Consider the following 27654-nt stretch of genomic DNA (forward strand, 5'->3'; position numbering starts at 1 on the left):
CGATTTCTGACTTTTTCTAAAAATTTGCACCCTATTACATGTGTCAATTTTTTAAAATTTTACATGTGTGATATGGTGCAATTTTGTTTTAGCGGTCTAAAAAAAATTGCACCCTATTACATCTCACCTAGGATGTTGCTGTGGGAATTTATTTCTTAGCACCTTCTACAAGATAACAGATAGATTCCCATGTTAAATGAACTCCCATCTTAGTAAATTTCCCCCAAATTGCTTAAATCTGATTTAAAAACATATCCGAACAACCACTTTTGTCAGTTTTTCATTCGAGAGCAAATAGTTCTCATATGCTCTCACACATTACCAGATTTTTGTTCCCATCAGACAGATTGGACAGATAAATCTTTAGGTGTGTAACCAGCATAGGATGCTGTGAGGACTGTTTGGAAAACACTTGGTTAATTCATTATTAAGATGCTGGCAGTGCTGTGAAAACCAGTCTTTGCAGTGAAAGTGAATAAGGAATAATTGATGAAGATGATTGTCAGGACAGTTCTATGAGTGGGTGTGGGGTGAAGTATATGTTGAGAAAGGGGAGGTAAGAACAAGACATTTCTTGTTTAAACACAGTTAAGGAGGGATAGTCTCATGTTCCAGAAGACAAGTGCTGATACAGCGCTACAGCAGAGGGAGGTTTCTCACAGCTGAACTGAATCCTTACAAGTAATGACATCACTGAACCTCAGCCCTGCCACGATTTAAAAAGCCAGATTTCTTCAGATGTTCTGCTCATTGTGTTCCTGCCTTTCCTGTTTGTGCTGCCTGTCTCCAAACTACAGCTACCATGTGTGATGCATTGTTGGGTACCTGGAAATTGGAAGATCCTGATAAGGAAAACTTTGAGAAATATATGGAGGCCTGTGGTAAGTGAACTATTGAGATCTATTTTTATGGGATATATTTATTAAAAGTGGTCTTCAAACCCCACAATTTTTGTTGCACCTAAAAAATAGTTTTAAATGAACCATTTAGTCTTCTAGTCTCTATACCTGAGATGAGTCTCCCTACACAGTGCCAGCCTTGCAGTGTATTGCGGCTTTATTAAAACTGTACATGTGTAGTGCCTGGGCTAGTACAAAGTGTTTCCTGAGTGCCAGCTGCTGCAAGAAGCGTGGTGGTAACTGGGTGCTTGAATGTGTTCTCTCAGGCAGAGCTGGAGCTGCATCTAAAACAGCACTTTAAACCTCCACTTAAAATAAAACAAATGATATGCATGCGTTCTTCTAGCACGATGAAGTGTGTGTGTGTGTGTGTTTATCCACTGTTTTCTATGGGTTAAACCGGGTTCAGTGTTGTGAAGGAACAAAAACTGCATTGAAATACCGTTTAAAGATATGCGGTGTGAAAGGGGTTTTAGCTGGGAGTGAAAGGGGTTTTAGCTGGGAGACCTGTTTTTAGAAAAGTTTTAAAATACCTGGTCAAAGTCAGTTTTGCGATCTGAAAGCCGCATCAGTGAAATTGTTTAAATCAAATGGGTCCAAGTACAGTACATTGTCTGAGTGACAGTTGTTGTCCATTTTCCGATTTGGCAAACAAGTGACTTAATTACAAATTACGTTTTTGCTCCTATCAAGTATCAGGCTTTTATTCCATCCAACCAGTTGGAGGAAAGTTGGTCTGATGTGTGGCCAGCATAAGTTGCATACGTCCCAACATGACCCTCTCCAGGAGGGACACAATGCTCTGTTCCCGGACTTCCCTCTTAATGTATGATTGCCAACACCTGTTTTGAAGCACCATTCTCAGCAATTAACCTGTTCAACACAGGTGTTGGCAATCATACATTAAGAGGGAAGTCCAGGAACAGAGCATTGTGTCCCTCCTGGAGAGGGTCATATGAAGTTGGGAGCAAACTATGTAAGTGTAACTGTGGTGATCGGAGGGCGAAGAGGGGGTTTCTCCACTTACCTTGTGTCTTCGAGGTAATTCAGGTTCTTCCGGCTTTCCACGGTCCGTTAGGCAGGAGATTGTACTTCAATGAAAGGGACACAGCTTGGTAAAGTAACTCGGGTTTATTCTTGGGGCAAGGTCGACCGCTGGCCACTGACCCCCTCAATGAAACGGTAGAACAAGGATAAGGCACAATATTTGACACAGTACACAATCAATTTCGTGTTGACGCAGTAACCAATCAACTTAGTGTTGACACGGTAAACAATAAATTAACTTTCAAGGGTTAATTCAACAATTCACTGATTCCAACCTGACCGGCAGTGTTGACAATACCAATAACTCAGAGGATGCTAACTTCCTCGACTAACGTGCCTGGGGCACCTACTGTGTTCCAAGTACCGTGCAGCTCACTACGGGTCAAACACCCTCGCTTAACTATTACCACCGGGTCACTACCCTACACCGATACTGTCAACACAGTAGCTCCCTCTGCAAAGCTATATCTTCAATGGCACACATAAACCTGACACATGTAACATTTAACACAGTACCTGACAAATATAACAATTAGCAATACAATAATGTCCACAGTAAGATTTAGTCAGTACACCCCACACAATTGGCTGCTGAAGAGTGTCCCTAGCGCGCTGGGGTCCACAATAATAAGATCCAAGGTGGGTCGCTAATGGCAGAATGGTCCTGGGGGGGACCTGGGGAGCAGTCTCTAGGGAGGGCACAAGCTGTCCCTGACAGAATGCGGCTGTTCAGTGATAAGGCGCTGGGCAATGGGCGGAATATATATATATATATATATATATATATATATATATATATATATATATATATATATATATATATATATATATATTCCTGTATGAGTCAATCCCTAAGGGGGTTGCAGGGCTGCTGGGGTCCTCCTACAGTGCCCTCCTTATCCAGTCCCCTATCCAAATCCCTAGGGCTCACGGGGATCCTCCGAAATAGTGGTGGCCCAACAAGGGAAAGGCTCTCAGGCCTGATGGCTGGATCCTGAGGGCAGAGTTGGGCAGTGTACCTGGCCGGCTGTGTGGAGACAGGGCTGGGGCAGCGTACCTGGCTGACTGGGTCCTGGGGCCTGGCTGATGCGTGGGAACGGGGCTGGGACAGAGTACCTGGCTGACTGGTTACTGGTGCAGGCTCCTGCCCGTCGCGAATGGCGGCTTTCCTCCTCTGGACGCGGGGATGTTTGCTGGGTCCTGTCCTCTTCGCCGGGAGCGCACTAGTGTGGGCACTGCAGGCGCAGCGTTGCCACACTCAGCGGCTCCACCGGCTGACCCGTCGCTGGCTGGAGACTAATTGGCGCGGTCGCGTCCACTTCTCCTCTGCGGGCGTCTGGCCTCCGTCACGCGGCGTCTCTGCTGGATGACGCGGCCGGTGTTGGAGTCGCCGCTTCCTGGCTCGGGTGCTGCTGCTCTGCGCTGGACGTCACCGGGTCTCCTCACGCTCGCCTTCCGACTGCCGGGTCGTCTCTCTCCTCTCCGCTCGGCATGCACGCCCTGTTCCCTTCTTCCTCCACGCCGTTCAGCACCCACGTGAGTCCTTCTCCTCCGTCCTCTCTTTATCTTCACTTGCCCACTTGTCTCCTCCTCCTGCCGTCCTACTCGTTTTGGGCGCGAAACTGCGGGGATCTGTTAACCCCTAACGTCCCGGGTATTAACCCTTGGGGCACCACATTCACCCTCGCTTTTTTGGATGCGTGTCCCCGCGCATCGTAACATAACAAACATCTGTCCTTATTCTTAAGATGCATCCAAAACAGTAACAATAACAGTGTTTTTCGGACTACAGTATATACACACAGTAGGTTGCAGAAAAAGATCTAATCCTGGTATCGCCGGGGAAGTGTACCCCGAGTGCTCCTTTCGGAGCGCCTTAGCTCAGGCTCGGGGACCACTTCCACAGCTGCACAAGGTACGGGCACTTCAACTGGCTGTCTATAGTGGACTGACGGTGGCGCAACTGGCCAGCCGACCGCCATTAGCAGCTCAAGAGGGTCAGTGGGCAACGGAGGCACGAAGGTTTCTTCGCCATCGGGCTCTTCGTCCCAGTCATCCGTTGCGGTAATTTCTGATCCCGGTTCCGGTCTTGGTCGGAGCTTGATCTGGTTTCGATGGACCCAGTGTGGATGGGTACCATCCAGTCGCGAAATCTGGTACACGGCTATCGTCGACCGGGGTTCGGTTATGACCACATAGGGGTCCGACTCCCACTTGGGATCAAGTTTACTTCTGGGCCGGTTGTTCCTCTTAAGGATGACGCTTCCCACTGGCAACGGACAAGCCTGGGCGTTTCGGTCGTAGTCTCTCCTTTGTCGATCGTGTAGGTTCTCCCGCTGTTGTTGAACAATTCGGCTAGCTTCTTTCATTCGGTCCTGATGCTCGTACACCCATGAGGTCTGGGGCACCACTGGGGGTTCGGTATTAGGGAGGTCGAGTTGCATATCGGCTGGTAGCCTCCCGGGCCTTCCGAACAGCAGGTAATAGGGTGTGTACCCTGTCGAGGTGTGACACGTGTTGTTATAAAGGAAGGTCAGTTCGGCCAACAATCGGGGCCACTCTGGTCGTTGATTCGGGGGTAGGGCTCGTTGATTCGGGGGTAGGGCGCGGAGCATATGGATGAGTGTCTGGTTCATACGTTCGCAGGCGCCGTTCCCTTGGGGGTGGTACGGTGTAGTGCGTAGTTTGTTGCACCCGTAGTAAGCGCAAAGTTCTTTGAAAAGCTGAGATTCGAAGGCCGGGCCTTGATCGGACAGGATTTTCTGTGGAAACCCATAGGGTCGAACGAATGCCCTCCAGAAGATTTCGGCCGGTGTGCGGGCGGTTAGGTCCTTTACTGGCACTGCCACCGCGAACTTAGTGTAGTGGTCCACTATGGTCAGGGCGTAGGTATATCCCATGGGGCTGGGCTCCATCTTCACGTGGTCGAGCGACACTAATTCCAAGGGGCTACCGGTTTGTATGGGATGCAGGGGTGCCCTCTCCGTGGTAGTGGCTGGCCTCCGGCCCGCGCAGACCAGGCAGTTTTTACACCATGTTTCGGCATCGTGGCGCAGGTTGTGCCAGTGAAAGCGACTTCGCAGGGTGGCTTCCGTTTTCTTGCTCCCGAAGTGCCCCGACTCATCATGATACGCCCGTAGGACAGTGTCAATGGCGGCTCGGGGCAGGAGGAGTTGTTCTCGAGCCAAGTGGGTCCTTGGGTCAATGCATTTGCGATAGACTAGTCCGTCCCGCACCACCAGGCGGTCCCGCTGCCGCCACAACTGCTGGAACTCGACGGGGGCCTGGTCCCTTTCATCCGACGAAGGGTCATACTGCTCCGACAGGTGTTTCTTGACTCGTTGAATGTGTGGACACTCCCGTTGCCATCGGGCCCAATCTTCGCCGTCACTACGGGCGGTGGGTTCAATGGTGGTTGCCTTGGCCCGCTGTCGACCAACCTGGGATGACCGTGCCGGGAAGTGGGGCAGCTCCACCGTCTCCCTCGGGTCCACTTCTTCTTCCCCCTCCTCCGTGGCCGGCAGTCGGGACAGGGCGTCGGCGTTGGCGTTACTGCGCCCGCTGCGGTACTCTATCTGATAGTTGTAATTTGCCAGCCGAGAGGCCCACCTTTGCTCCAGGGCGCCGAGGCGGGCGGTGGCTTGATGGGCCAAGGGGTTACAGTCGGTGACGGCTACAAACGGGGTAGCTGCCAGGTAGTCTCGGAACTTTTCGGTCACCGCCCACACCAACGCCAAGAACTCCAACTTAAAGGCGCTGTAGTTGGCATCGTTCCTTTCGGTGGGTCGGAGGCTGCGACTGGCATAGGCGATGACCCTTTCTTGGCCTCCTAGCCTCTGGGCCAGGATCGCTTCCAGGCCTTGTTTGCTGGCGTCCAGGCCTTGTTTGCTGGCGTCCGTGTAGAGCCGGAACGGGAGGCTGTAGTCGGGGTACGCCAGCAGTGGGGCCGTAATCAGGGCCTGCTTGAGACTATCGAAAGCCTGTTGGCGGGTGTCGGTCCATATGGGGATCTTCTTGTGGTATCCCTCCTTCGGGACCCCACGGAGCACTTCAGCCAACGGGCCGGCCAATCTTGCGAAATCTTGGACGAACCGCCTGTAGTACCCCGCAAACCCCAGGAACCGCCGGATGTCCTTCACCGTCTGGGGTATGGGCCATTCCAGTACCGCTCTGATTTTCTCCGGGTCAGGGGTGACCCCCTCGGCGTTCACCACATGGCCCAGGTACTTGACCTCTGGCTTCAAAAGGTGGCATTTTTCTGGCTTCAACTTGAGGCCGAACTTGGTGAGTTGTTGGAAGACCTTCCTCAGATGCTGGAGGTGTCCATTGTAGGACTCGGAGAATATGATGATGTCGTCCAAGTACAACAAGACGATCTCGAAGTTCATGTGGCCCAGGCAATGCTCCATCACTCGCTGGAAGGTTGCAGGAGCATTGCATAGACCGAACGGCATCCTGTTGAACTCGTAGAGGCCCATGGGGGTCACAAAGGCCGTCTTCTCCTTGTCTTCTTCCGCCACTCGGACCTGCCAGTAGCCGCTGGTCAGGTCCAGTGTGGAAAAATACTTAGCGGTTTTGAGGGCTGCCAGGGACTCCTCTATTCGGGGGAGTGGATAGGCGTCTTTGTGGGTGACACTGTTGAGCCTTCTATAATCCACGCAGAAGCGCAGTTGACCATCCTTCTTACGAACTAGGACCATCGGGGCCGCCCACGGGCTATGGCTTTCTTGGATCACCCCACTGGACTTCATCTCTTCCAACATCTGGCGCACCGGTTGGTAGAGGGCTGGTGCCACTGGTCGATGCCGTTCCTTCACTGGATGAGCTCCCCCTGTCGGTATGCGATGACAGATGTCTCTTACAACACCTATATCAGACGGGTGTTTGCTGAATGCGGCGGCCTGTTCTCGCACTACGTCCAATACCCCTTCTCTTTCTTCGGGGGGCGTACTGGCGTCCCCCACCTGGATACCCTTCCACCAAGTGGGCGGTTGGTCTGGGTCGGCTTGCACGCTGTTCTGTTGGCCCACGGACAGTGGGGGTACCACGTCTTGGAAGGTGGTCCACCGTAGCGTCGCCAGAGGTTGGTTGCGATAGATCTTCACCACCCGGCTGTGGGGTTTTAGCACTCTGATGGTGACACGGCCCCCTTTTACAGTTACAAGAGCACTTGCCACGACGACATCACTCCGGGCCGGGATCGGCCCTGCTTCGACCAGTGCATCGTAGTCGCACCCGTTGGGCCCGCACCGAGCCTTGCCCCATAGGATTGTCTCCGAGTTCGGTTGGAGCTTCACTGGCTTCCCGTCCGTCAACCGGACCTTACCAACTTCGCCCGTCTTGGGCACGAACCGTTGATGCCCCTGCAACACCTTAATAGTCTTCTGTAAGGCTTGGTCCCTTGCCGTCGCGCCCCTAGTAAGCTCAGCCTTCAGCGTGTTCACTAGCTCATCAGGGCACCTATGTAGTACATTCATCCCGAGGATGATGGGGGCGAACTCGTCTCCTTCCACGGCCGTGACCAGGCATCCCTGTTTAGGCAGTAGCGTATTTCCAATTCTGATGTCTGTCTCCCAGTAGCCTACGCAGGGTATGGCCAGACCATTACTGGCTATGAGCTGTAGCCATGACGGGGGGGGGGGGGGGTAGGACGACCTGGCTTTCATCCCAGTGCTGTCGAAGAGTTGATAGCTGTATCGTGGTGATCTGTGAACCGGTGTCCAGCATGGCCGGGATCTCCACCCCTTCGATCGTCACAGACACGATTGGGCACTGTCCGATGAAGTTGGGTCGCCACTTCTTTGGGTCTGTTTCTATTCCCTGGGTTCGCCCCGAGGTCCGGCCCTCGACCTCGGGGTGTTGGAGTTTAAATGTTCCTCCTGTCCGCAATACCTTTCTGTATGCCCGGCCTCTTGGCATCGGCGGCATATCGGGCGCCCTTGGCTGTCGAACTGATCGGAGGGTCGCCGCCCGTACTCTCGGGGTGGTTCCCACCTATTCCGAGACGGTCTTTGCCTTTCTGTTCTCCATCTTGGCTCCGACTGGTTCGGTGCCGGCGAGTTCGCCATTCGGCGCATTTCCCTCCATCTCTGCCATTCCTACGGCTAACCCCTCCATCTGTTTCTGGAGTGTCTGCATCGCGTCCTTGTCGGGCTGTTGGCCACCCTGTACCGCCAAGTCGTGAGGTTGTTTCGCCTTTTCTGTACCGCTGGCGGTGGCTCCTGTTGATTTCGCCCCTTCCCTGAAGCCAATCAGTTCCGGGTATTCCTCCTCCCTTCCTTTGGGGTTGCTGACAATGGCGAGGGCAGCCGTCTTAAAGTCGCGGAAGGTCTTGCCCGGCATTTGAGACATCAGCAGTCGCAGTTGGATCCTAACGTTTTCTTGGGATGCTCCTTCGACGAATTGGATCGTTAGGGCGTCGTCCGCATTCCGCACTTCCTGCGGGTCCACTGCCATGATGGCCTTTAGTGTTTCCTGCAGACTCAGGGCATAGTCCCGTAGAGACTCATTTGGCCGCTGTTTGCGAGCATACAACTTCATCTTGAGCTCAGGGATGGTTGTGGTTTCAAATGTGGTGAAGATTTTCTTCAGCATGTCCGGGGCACTTTTTCTTTCTGCCAACGGCCATGAAGCCACTTCTCTGCGTGCCGACCCCGTTAGTTGTCCCATGAGGATTTCCACTTTCTGTTGCTCGCTAGGCCGGTACATCCGATATGTGGATTCGAGGTTGTGCTTGAAGTCTTCGAACGAGGTTTTTGGCAGCTGATCGTCATCTCCGCTGTAGGTCGGGAGCCACGGGGCCCCGAAATAGTATGGCAGGGTTATGGCCGCAGGCGGTGTTATGTCTTGGGCCTCCTGTTGCTCTTGGTTTTGCGGGTTTGCCTGTTGCACCACGTCTCCGCCCTGTGGTTGCTCCATCTTTCACCAAGTTGCCGCTCTCTTGATGTACCCGGATCCTGTTCTGTGTGACGCCAAAATAATCTGTGGTGATCGGAGGGCGAAGAGGGGGTTTCTCCACTTACCTTGTGTCTTCGAGGTAATTCAGGTTCTTCCGGCTTTCCACGGTCCGTTAGGCAGGAGATTGTACTTCAATGAAAGGGACACAGCTTGGTAAAGTAACTCGGGTTTATTCTTGGGGCAAGGTCGACCGCTGGCCACTGACCCCCTCAATGAAACGGTAGAACAAGGATAAGGCACAATATTTGACACAGTACACAATCAATTTCGTGTTGACGCAGTAACCAATCAACTTAGTGTTGACACGGTAAACAATAAATTAACTTTCAAGGGTTAATTCAACAATTCACTGATTCCAACCTGACCGGCAGTGTTGACAATACCAATAACTCAGAGGATGCTAACTTCCTCGACTAACGTGCCTGGGGCACCTACTGTGTTCCAAGTACCGTGCAGCTCACTACGGGTCAAACACCCTCGCTTAACTATTACCACCGGGTCACTACCCTACACCGATACTGTCAACACAGTAGCTCCCTCTGCAAAGCTATATCTTCAATGGCACACATAAACCTGACACATGTAACATTTAACACAGTACCTGACAAATATAACAATTAGCAATACAATAATGTCCACAGTAAGATTTAGTCAGTACACCCCACACAATTGGCTGCTGAAGAGTGTCCCTAGCGCGCTGGGGTCCACAATAATAAGATCCAAGGTGGGTCGCTAATGGCAGAATGGTCCTGGGGGGGACCTGGGGAGCAGTCTCTAGGGAGGGCACAAGCTGTCCCTGACAGAATGCGGCTGTTCAGTGATAAGGCGCTGGGCAATGGGCGGAATATATATATATATATATATATATATATATATATATATATATATATATATATATATATATATATATATATTACTCCTGTATGAGTCAATCCCTAAGGGGGTTGCAGGGCTGCTGGGGTCCTCCTACAGTGCCCTCCTTATCCAGTCCCCTATCCAAATCCCTAGGGCTCACGGGGATCCTCCGAAATAGTGGTGGCCCAACAAGGGAAAGGCTCTCAGGCCTGATGGCTGGATCCTGACTGCTGGCTGAGGGCAGAGTTGGGCAGTGTACCTGGCCGGCTGTGTGGAGACAGGGCTGGGGCAGCGTACCTGGCTGACTGGGTCCTGGGGCCTGGCTGATGCGTGGGAACGGGGCTGGGACAGAGTACCTGGCTGACTGGTTACTGGTGCAGGCTCCTGCCCGTCGCGAATGGCGGCTTTCCTCCTCTGGACGCGGGGATGTTTGCTGGGTCCTGTCCTCTTCGCCGGGAGCGCACTAGTGTGGGCACTGCAGGCGCAGCGTTGCCACACTCAGCGGCTCCACCGGCTGACCCGTCGCTGGCTGGAGACTAATTGGCGCGGTCGCGTCCACTTCTCCTCTGCGGGCGTCTGGCCTCCGTCACGCGGCGTCTCTGCTGGATGACGCGGCCGGTGTTGGAGTCGCCGCTTCCTGGCTCGGGTGCTGCTGCTCTGCGCTGGACGTCACCGGGTCTCCTCACGCTCGCCTTCCGACTGCCGGGTCGTCTCTCTCCTCTCCGCTCGGCATGCACGCCCTGTTCCCTTCTTCCTCCACGCCGTTCAGCACCCACGTGAGTCCTTCTCCTCCGTCCTCTCTATCTTCACTTGCCCACTTGTCTCCTCCTCCTGCCCGTCCTACTCGTTTTGGGCGCGAAACTGCGGGGATCTGTTAACCCCTAACGTCCCGGGTATTAACCCTTGGGGCACCACATAACCATACACTTGGACAAACAATGCTATGATGCAGGTTTTTTTTTTGCATGCAGGGCAATTCATGGTTCAATGGAGAAGGGGCAAAACTAATATGATGAGATTCTATTAGCATTATCACTTGATTCCTAGTCATCCCAATAGATTTCTGACACATGGTGGTTTGCTGTATTTATATATATAAAAAAAAAAAAAAAAAAATTGCCACTGGCTTCTCATGTAGCCCACAAATACTGACCAGCTTTATTTCTATGCTTTAATTTAGATTTCAACTGGTGCTTGTCACATACTTGCCTACTTTTGAAAACTAGTTTCAGGGAGATTATAATTGGTAGTAAAAATTTTGCATCGCACCCCATTGAGGAGGTGGAGTGTCATACTCCACCCAAAGGGCATGTCTAGATCCATATATGGAGAGATTGTGAATGCGGCAACTAGAAGCGTGGGCGTGTCCTGCTACATCCGAGAGGAATCTTTTAAAATGACTTCTATCCACATGTAGATGAGCCCCAAAGCAGTTAGTAAGAGCTACTATACTTGGTAAAGTGCTGGGAAATGGTGCCGATAATTCAATGTAACTCTTTGAGTTACATTGAGTGGTGCTGCTATTTCAGGGAGTCTCATGCAGGAGGGTAGGCAGCTATGGCTTGTCATCACAAATGTAAATCCCCCTACCCATTTTAAATCTACCCCACCTCAAGTGTTGCATGCTAGGGATGGCTATTGACTGGAGGTGGCTCTAGAGGAGGGGCTGCCGCACAGTTCAAAATTTAAATAGAGGAGGCACAGCAACTGCCATTCCAAACTGACAGTAGGCGTGGCTCCATTATTTTGATCTTCAACTAGCTTCAGCCCCATCTCTGGAATCTCTGCTGCCATTGACTTTGAAATCATTGATGGGTCTATGACCAATAGTAACTACTACAATCAATATGGGAGAACTAGATGGTTTCCTGCCATCCATTATATTATGGCGCGACCAAATTTTCTTCAAAGGTGTTGAAACCCTTTGCGTAACTCTACTTCCTAACATCTGTGAAGACCTGTCATCGTGCTATGATTGGCCCGCCGTTCATTGCACACTAAAGCAGGGTGACTTTTTGTGCTCCAATGGTTACCTTGCAGATTGGTTTCACACCATACATTGTCACAATCAATGATTGTCATCTTAGTTTTAACAAGGCGCACTGTTGTGTTAATGAAAGCTATTTGCCCTATAAAGTGAGTCGCAGTGGAGTTGTCTAATTAAATAATACAGCTTAAAGTGTCTTATTGGCTGTGGGTTTCCTTTATGTTGATTGGAACTGGCAGGGTGACACTACAGCTTACTGATGCTCATCTGTTGACCTTCTGTCTCCATTAATACCCCCCCCCCCTTTTTTTTTTGCCGCAAAAAACCCCAGGGTTTTCCCCCTCCTGAACCCGGGTCAGCGGCGGTGTAAAAGGGGTTAACCAGTGTCACTTTTCACCGGACTTCTACACAGGTCTGACCTGGGTATAGGGCAGTGTAAATGGGTACGCCAGGTCATCCTGTTTATAGCAATGGGGGAAGGCTAACCTCCGGACCGCAGCGTCCTGTGGTCAACATGGAGGGTGGGCAGGGGGGCGTACACAGCCTCCTCTGCAGAGACAGGGAAAAGGTGAATGGATGCCTTGTGTGGCATCCATTCACCATGGGGGCAGGGCTTGCCCCCAGAACGGTGTTCGGTGGTCCTGGCACTTGGAGATGTCGTCTCCGAGCGCTGCCCAGTTTACACTGTGATTAGGCACCGCAGTTCAAATCCCACATCCAACCTGGCTTTGATCAGTGTACCAAATGCTGTTACCTTTTGGTGTAAAAGGGGTATTCGTAAGCTACAGTGTAAAACTGCATAGAACTGTAGCTTATTTTAAGGGACACAAAGTGTTTAAAGGCAAAGCATGCCGCCCCCCGGTGGACAGCCGTGTCCTGTGATGGAAGAGCAGCAGTGAATAGATGCTGTGTAAATGCACACAAGTGCTCGGCATGCCAAACGATGACAGCAAGTGTGACAGGCACGCAATCGAGTCACTCATGCAAAGCCGCACCACTCGCCCTTTTCAGACATTGTGCTTGGGACTCTCAATGTTGGGATGTATGGTAAGTCAGTCACATATGCAATCTGTTAACTCAAAGTCTGGCATCAGATGCAGGTATTTTCAGTAAATCTTGTTTTACTAGAGCAGCACTTCTCAAATCTGTCATTAAGGTAACTTCAGTTCAGGGCTTAAGAATATCCATGACTAATCAGATTTAATTAGTACATCAATTTGATAACATCTGTGCACAAACATTGTGATATTGCTGGTTCTTAAAATCTGCCCAGATGGTCAAAGTGGAAGTTTAGAAAATTTGAATTGGATGAAAACTGCAAGGGATTTTGAAACCTCAATTTTAGATACTCAAACAATAGATATAGGGGGGGGGGGCAGTAGCGCACGCAGGGGGGGTTTCTGAGTACCCAGAAACCCCCCCAGGAGTCTAAGGGCCTTAGGCTGAAAGCTGAGGGTCCCCTCTTTCCATGGGTACAAGAATTTTTAAAATCGGCCCTTGGGAAGCGGAGATATCTGACTTCAAAACAGTGGTCCCCTTCCAAGCCTGTTAATTGCTCTTCCCAGTCAGATATTTCAGGTTCTGTCTGAGTTAGAGTTTTTCTGAGGGTATACTCCAAAAGCTGGGACTCTCCCCCTTTGATGGACACTAGCAGCTTGTCTCTACTGTTCCCAGAACCAGAGATATCAGCCTTCCAGCAGCTGGTTACTGCTCCAGCTCCACACACCTGGTATGTAGTTTTATATACTTGTTGGCAGATTGCTCTGCCTCCTGAACTCTGATCCCCTAGTCCCCAGTACCATTTGGTAGGTGGGATCCTCTAGTTTTTAATTCCATTAAAATCTAAGAAATATATTTCTGGGAACTGGAGATATCTGCAGTCAAGCAAGCTGTCCTCCCACCAGATAATTATGAATAATAAGCCCACTCCACTATACATCCCTCCTCTGCATATTAAACATCCTCTACCACCATGGAAGTTATGTATCAGAGCCCCTTCATTCAGCCTAATGCCCTCTTCTCCCACCATCTGTTCAGTAAAGGGATAATTAGTGGAAATTACTGATCCAGGCCCTACATGCTGAGCGGTTGATATAATACCCCCTACCACCCGCGGGACATCAAAGCTTCCCCCACCCCTACCGCTGGTGGATCGGTAGGGGCCCCAATACATTGCTATGCCCAGGGGTCTACACTGCTGTTATGTATGTATGTGTGTGTGTATGTATATATATATATATATATATATATATATATATATATATATATATATATATATATATATATATATATATATATATATATATATATATATATAGTCCACAGAGGTGTCGCACTCCAGCCCGTTTTAAAAGCTTTTTATTGCAAACAACGGTGACACAGCAACGTTTCAATACATTCAAGTATTATCGTCAGGCTAGACGAATGTATTGAAACGTTGCTGTGTCACCGTTGTTTGCAATAAAAAGCTTTTAAAACGGGCTGGAGTGCGACACCTCTGTGGACTATAAATAGCGTGTTTTTGCTGTGTGGGCACCCGCCGGAGTTGAACTTATAAGTGGCTGTGCCGGATCCTCTGTGGACTATATATATATATATATATATATATATATATATATATATATATATATATATATATATATATATATATATATATATATATATATATATGTGTGTGATTATTATTATTATTATTATTATTTATATACATTTGGCCTATCTATAATACTTTAACTGACCAGGCATATACTGGGTCACATAAGTGTCCAACTCCGTACTTTGCTCCGCCCCTCTGGAAACCCCCTTCTGAAAATCCTGCGTTTGCCACTGGGGGGGGGGGGGGGGGGATGGTCAAACATTGCAACTGTGTGTAATGTATGGTATGCAGTGTGCTACAGAACTTCTTGGTAAATAGACCCTCAAAAATCCATTTGCCTCTTCAGCAGGGCTGGTGTGACACTAAACCATAGGATGTTAAACAGACCCTTCCCCAGTGGTTGGCATAACTGGGCTGCCTAGAGACCTTTATGCCCGAATGTGGGCATTACTGGAGGCAAAAACAAACGGTACTTGTTTCCTAGCACGGCCACCACGATTTCTATCGTGGTAATGGTGTCGGTCGCGTCGGGTGCATACCAAAACGCACACAACGCGATGTACCCTATTTTCTCCATAGGCTTCAATGTTTAAATAATTTAACATTGAAGCCTATGGAGAAATCGGGTCCATCGTGTCCATAGGCTTCAATGTTAAATTATTTTAATATTGAAACAAATGGGCCATTTCTCATTGGGTATGGCCCCGTCATGTGTGTAAAAAAAAAAAATGGCCCACGATTGACGTGAACCCGAAGCATGGCGAGCGGCGGTGGTGCGCGTCCTCCGACCTTTTCATTCCCCTACTATCCACGTCGGCGTGGAGTTGAGAATAGATTAGTGTGGCGAGGGGACGCTGATACCTTCACAGTTCCCTGCATCCCCTCGCGGGCTTCACAGGTATCAGCATCCCCTCGCGGGGCTCGCCACGCTTCGCGCTCTCCACACTAATCTATTCTCAACTCCACGCCGACGTGGATAGTAGGGGAATGAAAAGGTCGGAGGACGCGCACCGCCGCCCCTCGCGGGCTCGCTGCGCTTGCCACGCTTCGGGTTCGCGTCAATTGTGGGGGTGGCGGTCACAATGGGGGGCCATTATTTTTTACACACATGATGGGGCCATACCCAATGAGAAATGGCCCTTATTCGGCCTTTTCCCATTTTTTTTTTTTTCCTTTTTTTTTTTTTTCCTTTTTTTTTTTTTCCTTTTTTTTTTTTTTCCTTTTTTTTTTTTTCCCCTATGTTAAATGGACTCAGTTTCAATGTTAAAATAATTTAACATTGAAGCCTATGTACAAATCGGGGGCATCGCGTCGTGTGCCTTCTTAAGGCACACGACCGACGCGATGTACCCGAGTACTGCTTTTTTCAAAGGAAATCGCAGGCATAGTGTGCCTTTAAAGTTAAGGCCCGCGATTGTGGCCGTGCTAGGAAACAAGTACCAAACAAATATGTGAACAGAGGACCAGGTAGCTTTATTCAGATCTGTTCTGCTGAAGCCCCACCCTAGGGGAATGTGCAGACTCCTGATCTGATGGCCAAAAGTGCTTATGTGTTTGGCAGTGCTATTTTTGTAGAAAAATAGGTTCAGGAACTGTGGGTGGGGGCAGAAAGTGGGCGGTGATGTGGGAGGAGCTACAAAAGGGGCGGGGCATTACATAAAAAAAGAAGAAGAAAAAAGAAAGCCATAATTCCTCACTCTACGCTTATTATACATATGCCACACACAGATGCCCATATACATATGGCCCACACACAGATGCCCATATACATATGGCCCACACAGATGCCCATTATACATATGCCACACACAGATGCCCATTATACATATGCCACACACAGATGCCCATTATACATATGCCACACACAGATGCCCATTATACATATGCCACACACAGATGCCCATTATACATATGCCACACACAGATGCCCATTATACATATGCCACACACAGATGCCCATTATACATATGGCCCACACCGAGATGGCCATTATACATATACAACACACCATGATGGCCATTATACATAGAAGAGACAGTGGGTAACAGTGAACAGATGATTTAGAGAGGCAGAGGGTGATGTCTTGGAAAGGCAGAGTGACAGGAGGAGAGAGAGGAAAATAAGGGAGATAGTAGCACAGTGGAGAGGTAGATGGTGATGCAGTGGGTAAAGGGGAGAGACAGAGACAAAGAGACAAAGGTGGCTACAGGGAGAGACAGAGGGAGCTAGGGAAGGTGGACGGAGGGTACAGGAGATGGGGACAGTGAGAGGGAAGAGTGAGTGAGTGAGGCCCAAAGAGTGAGGGGATAGTGGGAGAGAGGAGGTGAGTGGAAGAGAGAGAGGGGAGAGAAATGGGCAGAGAGAGGGGACGGGGATGGTGTGAGAGAAAGAGGGGGTGAGAGACATAAAAATAGGGGGGAGATGAGAGAGAGAGAGAGAGAAGGGTGGTATAGGGGGAGAGGAGGAAGAGCAGAAGTAGGCAGGTGTTTGAAAGTTACAGAAATTACTTTGCGCCTCCTAATCCTTCCCCCTCAATCAAAGTGGCGAGTGTACCTCAGGCAGCTCTCCCTCTCTTCAGCATTGGGCCTCCTCCTCCTCCCACACTGGTGCGCCGGGCCTCTTGTCTGTAGTCCCCTGGTGCAGAGCCTCAACCTCCTCTCTGCGGTGTCGGGCTTTTTCTTGTGATCCGTGGTGCTGGGCCTCCTCCATCCAATCCACGGGGTTCCTTAATAAGCAATGGCAGTAAGCAGCATGTACCAGTCATTAGCAGCAGTGTGGGGTACCTGTCAGGGGCATAACTAGAACTTTTTGGGCCTCATAGCAACATTTTTAAGGGCCCCTCCTTACACTTAATAGGCGCTCTCATTCATACATACATACATACATACATGGTCGCTCTTATACATACTGTACATACATAGCTGCTCTCATTCATACATATATACACTCCCGCCTCATTCATACATACACTGCCGCTATCATTCATACACTCCTGATCTCATTCATACCTACATACACTCCCGCTCTCATACATACATGCACTCTCGCTCTCATACATACATGCACTCTCGCTCTCATACATACATGCACTCCCGCTCTCATACATACATGCACTCCCGCTCTCATACATACATGCACTCTCGCTCTCATACATACATGCACTCTCGCTCTCATACATACATGCACTCCCGATCTCATTCATACATAACTCCCGCCTCATTCATACATACACTGCCGCTATCATTCATACACTCCCGATCTCATTCATACCTACATGCACTCTCGCTCTCATACATACATGCACTCTCGCTCTCATACATACATGCACTCTCGCTCTCATACATACATGCACTCTCGCTCTCATACATACATGCACTCTCGCTCTCATACATACATGCACTCCCGCTCTGGGCGGCCTGGAGCAGGTTCCGGAACGCCGTTCCTGATGACGTCATTTTTTATTTGAGCTTCAGGAACGGTGTTCCGGCTGAAAAATAGCCCTGACTATATCACTACACTACATCCCCCTACACGCCACACACTACATCTCTACGCTACATCCACCTACACGCCGCACTACATCAATATGCTACATCGCCCTACATGCTGCATTATATCACTACGCTACATCCCCCAGCATGCCACACTACACTACGTCTACACCGCACTACATCACTACGCTACATCACGCTGCACTTTATCACTACGCTACATCCCCCTGCATGCCACACTATACTACGTCTACACCACACTACATCACTACGCTATGGCCCTCTAAATCACTACACTAAAATTCATTCATCACAACATTTAAACACTTCAGAACCCCCTCCATAGGAACTTACCATGAGCTCCTGTCTAATGGATGAAAGGACTGCTGCACTTGGTCCTCTGGGAGACAACATGGCAGGTTGGTAGAAGGAGCCAGGCAAGGGGCCAAAGAAGACATGCCTTGTTCTATGGACAAGAGGGAGCAGGGTATAGGGGACGAAGGGTGCAGGACTAGAACATTGTTTGGGAGAGCTGGTTAGCGGGGAAGGGGGTTTGGGGAGAGCTGTAGTGGCGAGAGCTGTGAGAGGGAAGGGACTGCTCTTCTCTGGATAATACCAGCAGTGACCTTTCAGTGCCGCTCAGGAATATGGGCAATCCGGGAGGTGGGAGTAGAGGGGTTGCGCAGGGTAAATGCATGTGTGAGCTGGGAGGAATGGAGGCCAGCCTTAGCTCCACTCTGGCCAACCCCCTCAATACCTTCCTGCCCAGCTAGCTACAGAGTGGCGTAGCTATGGAAGTCATCTCGGCTGCTGACATCCCCGGCACATGTAGATGGTGCTGAGGAGGAGGCGGGACAGCGCAGGAAGAGGCGGACAGCGGGTGGGAGGAGGGGAGGCTGAGCGGGGCTGCTGCTGACTGATATATTGCACGGGGAGCGAACTGTATTTCGGCAGCAGCGGCCTCACTGCTCCCCAGCCCCCCTCTCCGCTGCGCAAATCCATCATTCGGCGGGCCCCAGCACTGTGCTGCTCCATGCACCATTCATATCTCCCGCTGGACCGCTGGCCAATAGGCACTCGCGGTCAAGTAGCCACCAGTTGATTGGCTGCTGGACCGCAAGCGTCCATTGGCTAGCGGTCCAGCGTGACAGGTGAATGTTGCAGTCTCTCGAGTCTCCTGAATTTCTTAATTAGCGGGCAGGGGTGCGGAGAGCGGGCAGGCGATGCGGGTGCTGGGCGGCCTGGAGCAGGTTCCGGAACGCCATTCCTGATGACGTCATTTTTAATTTGAGCTTCAGGAACGGTGTTCCGGCTGAAAAATAGCCCTGGTGTTTGGTAAACAAACCAACGGATAAGTGTTTTGTCCAAGTAAATCTTCAGAGCTAGGACTATATCTAGCAAAGTTACATAATACCTCTCATGGGGAGTCTTTTAAAAATGACAGTTTGAAACCATATCCTGGTTTAAGTGGAAAGCCAAAACAAAGCTTGACTGGAATGAAGGAACCATAAATAGAACGGCTCTATAGTTGTGAAGACTAGAAAAGGCAAAGACCAAGCACTTCACTTGGAAACTGTCTGAGGTAATATCCATGAGCTAGACCAGCTTCCAATAGGAACTCAAGATCAGCTAGCTGCAAAGGCTCAATTGGAGCCTTTTTGAGAGCTAAAGATCCCACTGCTCTATCTGACCACCAAAATGGTGGGTGGATATGCACCACACTGTGGCCCTTTTTCCAAAGGTCTGACTTTTTTTTCCTGAAAGGAAGACTTCACTACAATGAGGGCTGATGGTGTCTAATCTCCTCATCCTCCTAATCCACTTTAAAGGAACACAACATAAACGGGCATTATGGGGCTACAGGGGAAGGATCGTAGCATTGCTGAGAAATAAACTATATTGATTTATAGTTGTCCAACATACTTACCATGAGTGTATGGTGAGGCACACAGACCCTGGGTTCTGTGTGCACCCATTATAGATATGTTCCTAGTCTGAGCTGTAACAATGAAATACTAAGGGTGAATTTCATGAGATCTCACTCTGGAAAATTTGAGATGCTGGCAGTCAAATGACAAACCCCAGCATCCCGATTTGGGGACTCTTGACAGAGGCTCTTTATGTATCTATCTCTTGCCCCTTCCAATCCTACATTTGCCCATGTTTGATGCTGTTAGAATCAGGACTACAGTAGCTGGTGGTATGGGACATTGTCTAAGTCAGGTGACCCAGCCACTGACTACCCCAGAGAGGGAGGGACTGGCACTAGGAGATGAGAGCAGGTCCCCAGCAGCACTGAAACAGGTTGACAGCCGGGCAGAGTGCGGTGGGCTGCCTGGCGGGCTGTCTTTAGAGTGGGACCATGGCTATTTGAAATTTCACTCCAGGTCCCCAGCCAATAGGAGCTTGCGTGGCCCAGCTGCCAATCAGGAGCCACCATTGCCACTCCTAATTGGCTGCTGGGCTGCAAGCTCCTATTAGCTGGTGACCTGGTGCTGTGTGTGTGATCCTTCCCCTGTGTATTCAGTAATTTCTAAAAGAAAAATTATATATTTTGCCTTGTTTCAGTCTTTGCTTAGCCCCACTATGTAATTGTTGGTGACGGCACAATTTGAGCTGTACTTCCCTGTGCAGAGGGTAGGGATACGGTGCTCTTTCCTTCTGATGGTATGTCAAAAGCAAGAACACAATACATTTTTGTCTTTGCTTAATTATAACCTTATACTAATCGGTATAACAGCAAAAACCTATATACAGCGCTTACAGTACTTCATGGATGCTTTACTGTACCTTCTCTTCCAGATGTGTCTCTTGTCATAAGGAAAGCTGGTGCTGCACTGAAGCCGGATGTGTCCATCACTAAAGATGGTGATAAATGGACGCTGAAAACAATAAGCACATTTAAGAACACAGATCTTGGTTTTCAGTTGGACAAAGAATTTGATGAAACCACTGCAGATGGCAGGAAAGTTAAGGTAAAATACTGCATAAAACAATTGGTGTTATCAAGGCAGTGTGCCAGATGCACGAAGCTACAGAAAGTGATAGTAAAGCCATGTGTACATAGTGCGGCTTTGACTAGATAGTTAAAATAACATTGAAGGTTGCACCATGTGTGCACTGCGGGCAATAGTTATGTACAGCCTCACTATCTCCAGGCAATATAAACAGTGGCGGCAAGGCCATTTTGACTAGCTGCACACCTGTTTGCCCTATGGCCAAATCGCACATTATGTGCCCTCCCCCAATTCCAGGGACTTCACACACTGCTAAGGGGGTTTACATGCTCCTTGTCACGGGGGAGCCAGCATCGACAGGCACATTGAACAAACCGCCTGGCAGAACTGAAGCCAGGCAGAGTGGTGGGCTACCCAGCTGTCCTCAGGCTGGGTCAGTGGCTGTTTGAAATCTCGCACAGAGTCTCTCCAGCCAATAGGAGCTTGTGGTCTGGCAGCCAATCGAGCCACCACTGCTGCTCCTATCGACTGGAGACCCGGCATGAGATTTCAAATAGCCGCGGACCCACTTTGACAGCTGAGCAGCCCACCACTCTCTGCCCAGCTATCAGACTGCTTTAGTTCTGCTCCAGCACACCCATTAAGGATTAGCGCCCAGCGCGGCCGCTCCTATGGAGCATACCTGGAGCCAGCTCTGAGGACTAACAAGTTATTACTACAACTAGTAGGCTGGCACAGGGCTTGACTGGGTGCAAAGATCATAACTGGTAACAAATGTACCCAAGACATGTGAAAGAAAATGGTTCACTTGATAACCATTATAGGTTCACGGATAGCCATTATAGCTCTAAAGGTTCCCATACACAGTATGTTCTTACTGTGCGATGCGGGCATCCCATCACTGCACATACTTTTGGAACTAGGTCCCGATTGCATGCAATATAGCCCAAAATGCATGTGATAATTGCAGCATGTATGGGCACCTTAACTTGTCAAATCCATGTAGTCTCTTCTGTATTGGTGCTGTATGATGAGATCACCTGTTACCTCTGGCTTGCATTGACTTCTTTCTGCAATTTACAGACCACTATAACATGTGAAAATGGTGTGTTAAAACAACTACAGGAATGGAAAAGAGTCTCTAATAACACGAGAAGTGAAAGGTGACAGCATGATAACTGTAAGTAGCCTGTTGACAAACACAATCTGGTGCTAGATCGGGGTAGTTAAATACACAAACTATAGTATTGCCGCTGTCGACAAGGAGACCGTAACTAAATGTCTGCATTGTGGATTTTACTCTGTGGATTTTACTCTTTGGCATTTGCCATGTTTTACTCACCAATGTTGGCTGTCCTGATGAAGGGATGTAAGCCGCAAAATTGTCACCTTCACATGATGACCCCACATTATCATTTTGTTTTGAGGTTGTTGGTTTTTTTTTTTTTTAAACTATACATATATTGGGGGAAGGCACCACCCAATATCCCCTTTTGTTTAGAGTGCTGGACTCACTCACTCACTCACTCACTCACTCACTGTATCTATATCTCACAAAGTACATGATCTAATGAAGCGGCTGTATTCCACTCCTGTAAAAGGGACAAACCATTAAATTCCTGGGAGCTAGACTTCTACAGTATATGAACAAGCCTACTGTACATGTCTGTTTTGCTTTTATTTGCTCATAATGTTTCTGGTCTGTTTTTTTTTGGAGTTCAGAATTAGGATTGGTCCATTTCAACACCTGAGCACATGGACCACTAATTGGTGTAGTGCGGACCCGCACTGCTCTCTGCACATTTTACTGTTCATAATCCATCCATGTGAATGGTAAAAGACCAAAAATGAGAACCATTAAACTCGTATTGACTGTAGCTAGTCACTAGATCTATCAATTGGATAACCTGTTGAAGTCTCATCATGGGACTTGCGCAATAATAGGCAACTGTACAGTTTAAGACCTTTTTTTTGCCTCCAAGCATTGGTTCAGGAACATTTTGCGCTGGCCATACACTAGACAAACTTTCCAACTAGTTGCTTGAAATGCAAATCTGATTGTGTATAGGAGCAAATGGTATGGTCCACTATGCTTAGATGCCTAAATAGTCTGTAGTGGCGGTAATGCTAGTTAGACGGGTGATTGGCAGAACCATGGCCAATGTACACATGGTGGACGGGACTTTTCTAGGGTTTGTATTGAAAAATTTCAAGCTTCATAGACCTTTCAGTGTGGCAGTCATCTATCCGTGGTTGAGGTTTCAAAAACAAATTGTGTGCTCTAGCACTTGGGTGTAAGCATGTCTGGAGTTAGTGTCTGAGGGGACCCCCTCAGATGCTGTCGTGTCACACTGACCCAGACATGTCCAAACTGTGGCCCTCCAGCTGTTGTAAAACTACACATCCCAGCATGCCTCGCCATAGTCTTAGCATTCCCTAAAACTGTGGCAAGGCATGATGGGACTTGTAGTTTCACAACAGCTGGAGGGCCATAGTTTTGACATGCCTGCTCTTACCATTCTGGAGACTGACTCGCTACTTACTGGGAGGAGCTCACTTGCAAAGTAGGCTGCCATGGGTTCCACAAAACAAATCCTACGTAAGTGTTCATGTTGGACGCCTATCCCTGTGTGTTTCATCATGCATGTGGAGAGTACAGATTTTCCTATTGCCACAAGTAGTGGCCATAAAACTTTAAACGGGGCTAAAACCTGATCTTGCCTCTAAGTGAAGACGCAAGGGCCCATTCATTAAACTGCATTATGTGGGCTGGGACTAACACCTTGCTTTAAAGGAATGACTTTCTTCTTTTGGTTCAGGTCATGATAAATGTAAAGCTTATACTAAAATATATGTATCATTTTTATACAGAAACATATACTGTTGCATTATATATTTAACTCCCATTTCTCTTTCTAGACTTGCACAATTGGAGATGTGAAATGCGTTCGGACCTACAAAAAAAAATAAAACCTACGTAGACCTTACTGTGACATGCAGGCTCAGTTCAATGAGCCTGACGCTGGCTTGTAAAGACTTGACAAGTTAATTGTGAGGTCATTTAGTGCCATGTATGCAAATAAAAGTTTTTCTCCAATCCTGTTGTGACGTCTTTATTTACAGTAAGCCAACTAACATGTCCTGATATAACTAACAGCAAAACTGAGGTTCAATCTCTGGATAAACAAGAATAAATCTATTTGGTCCATGCCAAGAATAAACTGCATAGCCATAACTAGCTGATGCACCAACACCATTGGGTAATGCTCAGTGGCATATGGTGTTCAGATGGTTATCCTAGTACAGTGGTAGCCAACCCTAGCACTCGAGAGCTACCCACAGTTCACATTTTCCAGACAACCTAGTTGCTGCACTCATTAATCACTGACACATTTTAAAAGATCCACAGATGGAGCTAATTGGCTCACTTGTGATTCTGTGAGGAGACCTGCAAAACATGCACTGTTGGTAGCTCTTGAGGATTAGGGTTGGCTACCCCAGTCCTAGTAGGTGGTCTGGTGCTGTCCTTGGATGCTGCATTGCTTGCAGAGTTACAGATGGGACCATTCTGTGTTGGCACCAGCAGGTATCTGGTGGACACGGTAGCTTTTATTGCTGAGAATGTGGCACATAAGCATCTCTGTGCCCCATCTGGCAGCTGGTGTGCCAGGAATAGTACATGGATACTGCCCATACCAGAATTCATTGTGTAATTGGTCCAGATTCAGTGTGGCGTACGCACTTGATTGGCAGCTAAGACAATGCTGTATTCTGTCAACTATCTGCTTCATTTATGCATGGACAGATGATGGGCTGTTAACTACCTGCAGGAGCGGTAATCGGACCTTGTGTAAGCACTGGGGCTTTACACCTCTTTTAAACTAGCTTAGAGGAGCAGGCCCTAGTTATAGTCAAATGCCTAGGGCTATTTTGGCAAGCTGGATTTTTAAGATCCATTGTGTGAAGTTTTAAGGTGCCCACACACTAGAAAGATCTGCGATCGTAAGATGTGCGCATAAATTAGCCTTGAAAGCTTTTGTCCGTCCTGGACAAAAGCTTTCAGGCAAGCGCACATCTTTACCAAAGATTTTTCTTAAGATCCCGTATGCATTCCTATGGATCTTTTGTGCAGCATGAAAGATCCACGGGAGCGCATATCGGCTGATTTTTAGACCGATTATAGGTAAACATTGGACGATATATCGGCTGATTTATCGGAATCGGCCCAAAAATTGTGTGTGTTTGGGCACCTTTAGTTGACATTGACCTGCAGGATTTCCAGCAGTTCTGTGCCATTACTTTTGACCTAAACATAATTTATTTCACACATTAATTACTTTTTGGTACCGGGAAAAAACATTAGTTGCTTGCACAAGTTTTGTGCCTTTATATAATTTTACTAGTAAGCCCGCTTAAAGATCTTGCTTTGAAAACTAATACACTACCTTGTGATAAGGGTGGCCAATCGCAGGATCCTAGGATTTGGCCCCCAAAATGCTGGGATTTGACTGTGCAGTCTAATGCAGGGCAGTATCTGAGCAGGTGCTTAGATGCTGCTAGGCTTCTCCCATCCCTGGCAGTGCAGTGTGACTAAGTTAGAGGTCACACTGCCCTGGCTGCACAGCCCTTCTTAGTCTTGAGCCTGCCCTGGCTGCTTCATCCACCTCCTTCCTGGGCACAAGTCCACCCCTCCCTGGTTGCTTCATCTGCATCTGTCTTGGGCCTGTCCCGGGTCAACCAGCCAGCCCGGCCGCACCACACATGTAAGTAAATATGCTGGGGTGGGGTTTTTATTAGGTAAGCCAATCCCGGGATCCGAGGGGTGTTTTTTTTTTTTTTTTATATCCTGAATTCTGGGATTGAGAAAAATGCCCTGTCATTGGTTTCCCTACCTGTGATGAGTCTCTCAGCACATGCCTGTACCCCCCCCCCCCCCCCCCCCCATAGTACCCTTTTACACTTATGTTAATACACTTAGGGGCAGATTTATTGGAGAAGAGATAAACTGGAGATAAAGAGGAGAAAAGGTAAAAGGAGATAAAGCACCAGCCAATCAACTGTGTTTGAAAGAGACAGTTGGGAGTTGATTGGCTGGTGCTTATCTCCTTTTACCTTTTCTCTGCTTTAGCTCCAGTTTATCTTCTCCAAGCTTAATAAATCTGCCCCACAATATGGTAATACTGCCCTTACAATTCTACCACAGCGCCTACTCATAGGCACTCTTAACTTTCTCCTAGGAGGGACATTTTCAGTAGTATTTTTATATAGTGAAGAGAATGTCGAAGGTGATACTGCACCAGCCAATCAACTACCAACTGTCCTTTTTCAAACATAGCTGATGCATTATCACCTACTTATCTCCACGCCATGCTTAATATATCTGCAGCAATGTCTGTGCCCTAGAAATGGCCCTGCATATGCGGCGGCTTATGTGTCTCCTGAATGGAGTGCAACTGGGCTCACTGCATCAACACAGAGGTCAGGAACAACAATAGAACAAGCTATCAACCACACTAATAAAAAATATTTTCTGTGACAGTGTTGAGGGGGATTCAAGATGCATATGACTAGTTAGTGCTGTGCATCTTTGCACTAACATTGAGGTGGTCCTAACAGCTGTGTATTTATTACCAGTTATTTTTATAGTGTAGTGCTTTACAGAGAATATTTGAACATTCACAGCAGTCCCTGCCAGGGGCGAATTTAGGGGTCAGGCCGCCCCTAGGCACAACATTTTTGTGCCCCCCCCCCCCCCCCTCCACCTATTTTAATTTAATCATATATGTATATACATTGTTATTTATATATATTTCATAAAAATGTAACTGAAGCCCACCTTAATATTTTTTTTAAGCACTCTGGACTGCTCACTGTACGAAGGACCCGGCGGGAGGGAGGCACATATTAGTACAGTGATTAGCACAGTGTCTCCGTCAGTCTCTCTCCGGCTCACACACTGTGACTGACTGAGCGCAGGGAGGATCTGCGCGCCGCTCAGCTGCTGGATACACAGCAGCCAATAGACTGTGTGTGTGTAGAGTAGCCAATGGGTGGGAGCCAGCAGCAGTGAGCCTGAGCCAATTCTGGACACGCAGGGGGACCGTCGGACCCAGCCAATAAGCGGTGATGTAATGTGCATGGCAGAGTGGGTGGGCAGTGGCAGGTGACGAGCGGCGCTGCCGCTTACATATGATAATTCATGTCTACAGCGGCGGCGCTCATCACTCGCTGCTGCCCACCCACTGTGCCATTTAACAGAATGTCAGCCTGCCTGCCGCCCTTAATTGGTGCCGCCCTGAGGCCGGTGCCTCACGGGCCTAGGCACAAATCCGGCCCTGGTCCCTGCCCCAGTGGAGCTTACAGTCTATATTCCCTACCGTGTGCACACACCTTAATTCTAGCGTTAATTTGTGGGAAGCCAATTTCCCCTACCAGTATATTTTTGTATTGTGGAAGCAACCTGGAGTACCCAGAGGAAACTCACACAAGCACAGTGAGAACATACAGTTCCCTTTTGTTCATCCCACACAATGCACAAGATATTCTTCCTGTTTGGTGGATCGGTCACCATTATTTATGTAATCAAATCCAGGCTATGGGAAATAATTATTGTAGTCCAATATTCAATCTATGTAGTCCAAATCGAATTGAAAATTACCCTGAATCAAACAGTGTTTAGATGGATTCAATCCTGATGCGTGGCCTCACACAGTCTAGTGTGTACCCGCACACTGGCACATCTAGTGTGTACCCACACATTGGCACATCTAGTGTGTGTGCCTGTGTGGTCAGCGACTTCCTCTGTTGGCCCTAGATGCTGATTAAAGACATTGATAGAAAAACTATGCTGCCACCACCAGTGCTG

At 48.6% G+C, this 27654-nt stretch overlaps 1 protein-coding gene across 2 annotated transcripts in view; it reads left to right on the plus strand.

The window, feature by feature from the left end:
* Positions 1–660: 660 nt before the first annotated feature.
* LOC146080263 (fatty acid-binding protein, heart-like) overlaps positions 661–27654 on the plus strand; it is a 66441-nt gene continuing 39447 nt past the window's right edge. The window contains exons 1-4 of one of the 2 annotated variants that reach the window (XM_083187330.1): positions 722–881; positions 20635–20807; positions 21873–21969; positions 23709–23886. In XM_083187330.1, coding sequence (XP_083043456.1) covers positions 803–881; positions 20635–20807; positions 21873–21956 — 336 coding nt within the window. In that variant the 5' untranslated portion in view covers positions 722–802 and the 3' untranslated portion in view covers positions 21957–21969; positions 23709–23886. Of the gene's footprint in view, positions 882–20634; positions 20808–21872; positions 21970–23708; positions 23887–27654 lie in introns of those variants that run through there. The other variant, XM_083187331.1, reaches the window with a different exon arrangement.

Source organism: Crinia signifera, chromosome 5, assembly GCF_055691185.1.
Source record: "Crinia signifera chromosome 5, ASM5569118v1, whole genome shotgun sequence".
In the NCBI taxonomy this organism is placed as follows: Eukaryota; Metazoa; Chordata; class Amphibia; order Anura; family Myobatrachidae; genus Crinia; species Crinia signifera.